Source organism: Dipodomys ordii, unplaced genomic scaffold (assembly GCF_000151885.1).
Source record: "Dipodomys ordii isolate 6190 unplaced genomic scaffold, Dord_2.0 Scaffold78, whole genome shotgun sequence".
In the NCBI taxonomy this organism is placed as follows: Eukaryota; Metazoa; Chordata; class Mammalia; order Rodentia; family Heteromyidae; genus Dipodomys; species Dipodomys ordii.
In genome coordinates, this window is record NW_012267294.1 from 5,780,413 (window position 1) to 5,783,557 (window position 3,145).

At 43.9% G+C, this 3,145-nt stretch overlaps 1 protein-coding gene across 1 annotated transcript in view; it reads left to right on the plus strand.

Annotated features, from left to right (window-relative positions):
- Positions 1–93: 93 nt before the first annotated feature.
- Sycp1 (synaptonemal complex protein 1) overlaps positions 94–3,145 on the plus strand; it is a 98,933-nt gene continuing 95,881 nt past the window's right edge. Inside the window, exon 1 of the mRNA XM_013024630.1 lies at positions 94–206. Within this exon, the coding sequence (XP_012880084.1) occupies positions 99–206 (108 nt within the window). The 5' untranslated portion in view covers positions 94–98. The remainder of the gene's footprint in view (positions 207–3,145) is intronic.

Genomic DNA, 3,145 nt, shown 5'->3' on the forward strand with positions numbered 1-3,145 from the left:
CGGGCCCGCGACGCCAGCACCTTCATTTTGTAAAGCCTCTGCGTGGTTCTCAGGTTGCAGTTACAACGCTGCCCACCGTCTGGCGACACCAGAGAGAAATGGAAAAGCAAAAGCCCTTCAAGCTGTTTGTGCCGCCAAGACTAAGCAGCAGCCAGGTGTCCGCTGTGAAACCTCAGACCTCGGGTGGAGAGTCCAGCTTCTTCAAGGTAATTTCATTTTTTTGTTGGTCATGGGGCTTGAACTCTGGGCCTGGGCGCTGCTCTTCAGCTCAAGGCCAGCGCTCTACCACTTGAACCACATGGCCACTTCGAGCTTTCTGGTGGTTAACTGGAGATGAGTCTCATGGACTTTCCTGCCCCAGCTGGCTTTGAATCTCGATCCTCAGATCTCAGCCTCCTGAGTAGCTACAATGACAGGTGGGAGCCACTGGAGCCCCGCTTTCATAATCCCCTGCCCCCCCCCACCAAAATAATACAAACATAACTGCTGAGCCTTACTGTGTGTACATGTCGTTTACTTAAATGCATTATAACAATCTCTGGAACTCTGTATATAGTAGGACCTGTTTACTTAAATATACCTTCTTTCCTTAAAAGGTTCGAGGTTATTTATAAGATACATAAAGTAAGATAGGAAAATTTCCGAAGAATTGGACAAATGCTGACATGGGCAATAATTAGTGTTCTGAGTGAGTTTCAGGTTTTGTCCAGTGCTTCCTGGGAGACTGGATAAAGAGGAAAACCCACCTATAAGTGAAGCTTTTACCAAGTTTCTCAGGTGAAACAAAGCTTTTGATACCAGTGATTTATTTTTTAAAAATTCCTTGTGTATTTATATTGGAGGCAGGATAGTGCAGGTTTTTTTTTTTTTTTTGGTCGGTTGTGGGACTTGAATTCTGGGATTGGGTGCTATCCTTGCATTCTTAAGCTCAAGGCAAGTGCTCTTCCACTTGAGCCACAGCACTTCCGGTTTTCTAGTGGTTAATTGGAGATAAGAGTCTCGGACTTCTCTGCCTGGGCTGGCTTTGAATCGTGATGGTCAGATCTCAGCCTCCTGAGTAGCTAGGATTACAGGCATGAGTCACCGGTACCCAATGCAGTTTTTTGTTTGTTTGTTTGTTTACTTTGTGTACTGGTCCTGGGGCTTGAATTCAAGGCCAGGGTGCTTGTTCTTGAGGGTTTTTGCTCAAGGCTAACACCCTACTATTTGAGTGACAACACCCACCACTCTGGCCCTTTGATGGTTAACTGAAGGGTCTCGCTAACTTTTCCTGCCTAGTCTGGCTCGAAACTGTGATCCTCAGAGATCTGTCTCCTGAGCAGCTAGGATTACAGGTGTAAGCTACCAACAGTATTTTAATTTATATGTTGTAAATTTATTTTTGTCAATTGTGGGGCTTGAACTCTGGGCCTGGGTGCTGTCCCTGAGCACTTCAGTTCAATGCGAGCGCTCTACTGCTTGTGCCATAGCACCACTTCCAGTTTTCTAGTGGTTTATTGGAGATAAGAGTCTCACAGAGTTTTCTGCTTGGGCTGGCTTTGAACTGTGATCCTCAGATCTCAGCCTCCTGAGTAGCTAGGATTACAGGCATGAGCCACTGGTGCCCGGCACTGTCCCTGAGCTCTTTAGCTCAAAAACCAGTGCTCTACCACTTGAGCCACAGCTCCACTTCCAGTTTTCTGGTGGTCAAGTGATGCTAAAAGTCTCACAGACTTTCCTACCTGGGCTGGGATCCTGATTTGAATCAGGATCCTCAGACTTCAGCTTCCTGACAGGTGTGAGCCACCTATGCCTGGGAGATTTCTTTTTTAAATTGGTGCAATAGCTAAGATAGATATTTTAAAATGTATTCAGAGCTGGGTATGGTAGCACAAAACTATAACCAAATACAAGGGAAGCAGAGCCAGAGGATTTTATAAAAATTTCAAGCCAGTTTAGACTACATAGAAAGATCTTGTCTTAGTCACACTCCAAATGGAAAACAACTGAAAAAATGCTATTAAATGAAGACAATTTTTAATTTGAGGGGAAGATCACAAGGAAATCTAAGGAAACTATTTTATGCTATTACCTAGTAAAATTATTTTTGAATATCTAGAGAGCTTGTGTTAAATAATTTATAGCTATATATATTTAGTTATATATAGTTTAGATTTTTTTAACAGTGAATATACTTTGTTTTAGCATGTTTTATTTGCATATCAAAATAGTGTGTCTGAGGTGTTGTGTGTGTAACTGGAGTCTGAACTTAGATGTGTGCTAGGCAGGTGCTATGTTCCTAGCAATTTTTTATTTTTTTGTTTTTTTATTTTTTATTTTATTGTGAAAATACCACACAGAGGGGTTACAATCACATGAGCAAGGTAATGAGTACATTTCTTATCAAGCATTGCTGCCTCCTCCTTTTTTTCCCCTTTCTATCCCTTCCCATCTCCCCCCCTTAATTGGTTATTTTTGAGATAGTGTCTTTATTCATGCCTGAGCTGGTCTGTACTGTGTAACTCGAGATGGCAGGCTCATGCCACTATGCCCAGCCTTTAGTTTAGGATATTTTTGACTAGCTATGCTGCTCAAACAATTCCCCCTTCTCAAGTAGCTAGAGAGCTTTACTGTGTGTAAAGCAAAAGCCTTAAATTTTTTTTTTTTTTTTTGTCGGTCGTGGGGCTTGAACTCTGGGCCTGGGCGCTCTGTCCTTCAGCTCTTCAGCTCAAGGCTAGCGTTCTACCCTTGAGCCACAGCACCACTTCCAGCTTTTTTCTTGCTTATGTGGTGTTGAGGAATCGAACCCAGGGCCTCATGCATGCAAGGCAAGCGCTCTACCACTGAGCCACCTTCCCAGCCCTGTTTAGGCAATTTTGCAACAACTTTTAAACTACTGCCAGATACGGAAGGGGGGAAAAAAGCCCAATAGGTCTGACTAACCTCTATTTTCCTGCTGCAAGTCTCTAATCTGTGTGTTTTCTTGGGACAGCAGAACGTGAGGTTTGTATTTGGCTGTGTCTTTCACGTCGGATGTATCCTCTTGATACTGGATAGACAGACGGGCAGACAGAAGAGCGTGGTGAAGAGCCAAGGTGGAAGCACTGGGATGGAACTGATGGGCGTTGATGGGAAGTGGTAGGCGTGCTGGGGACCAGGGCCTGTC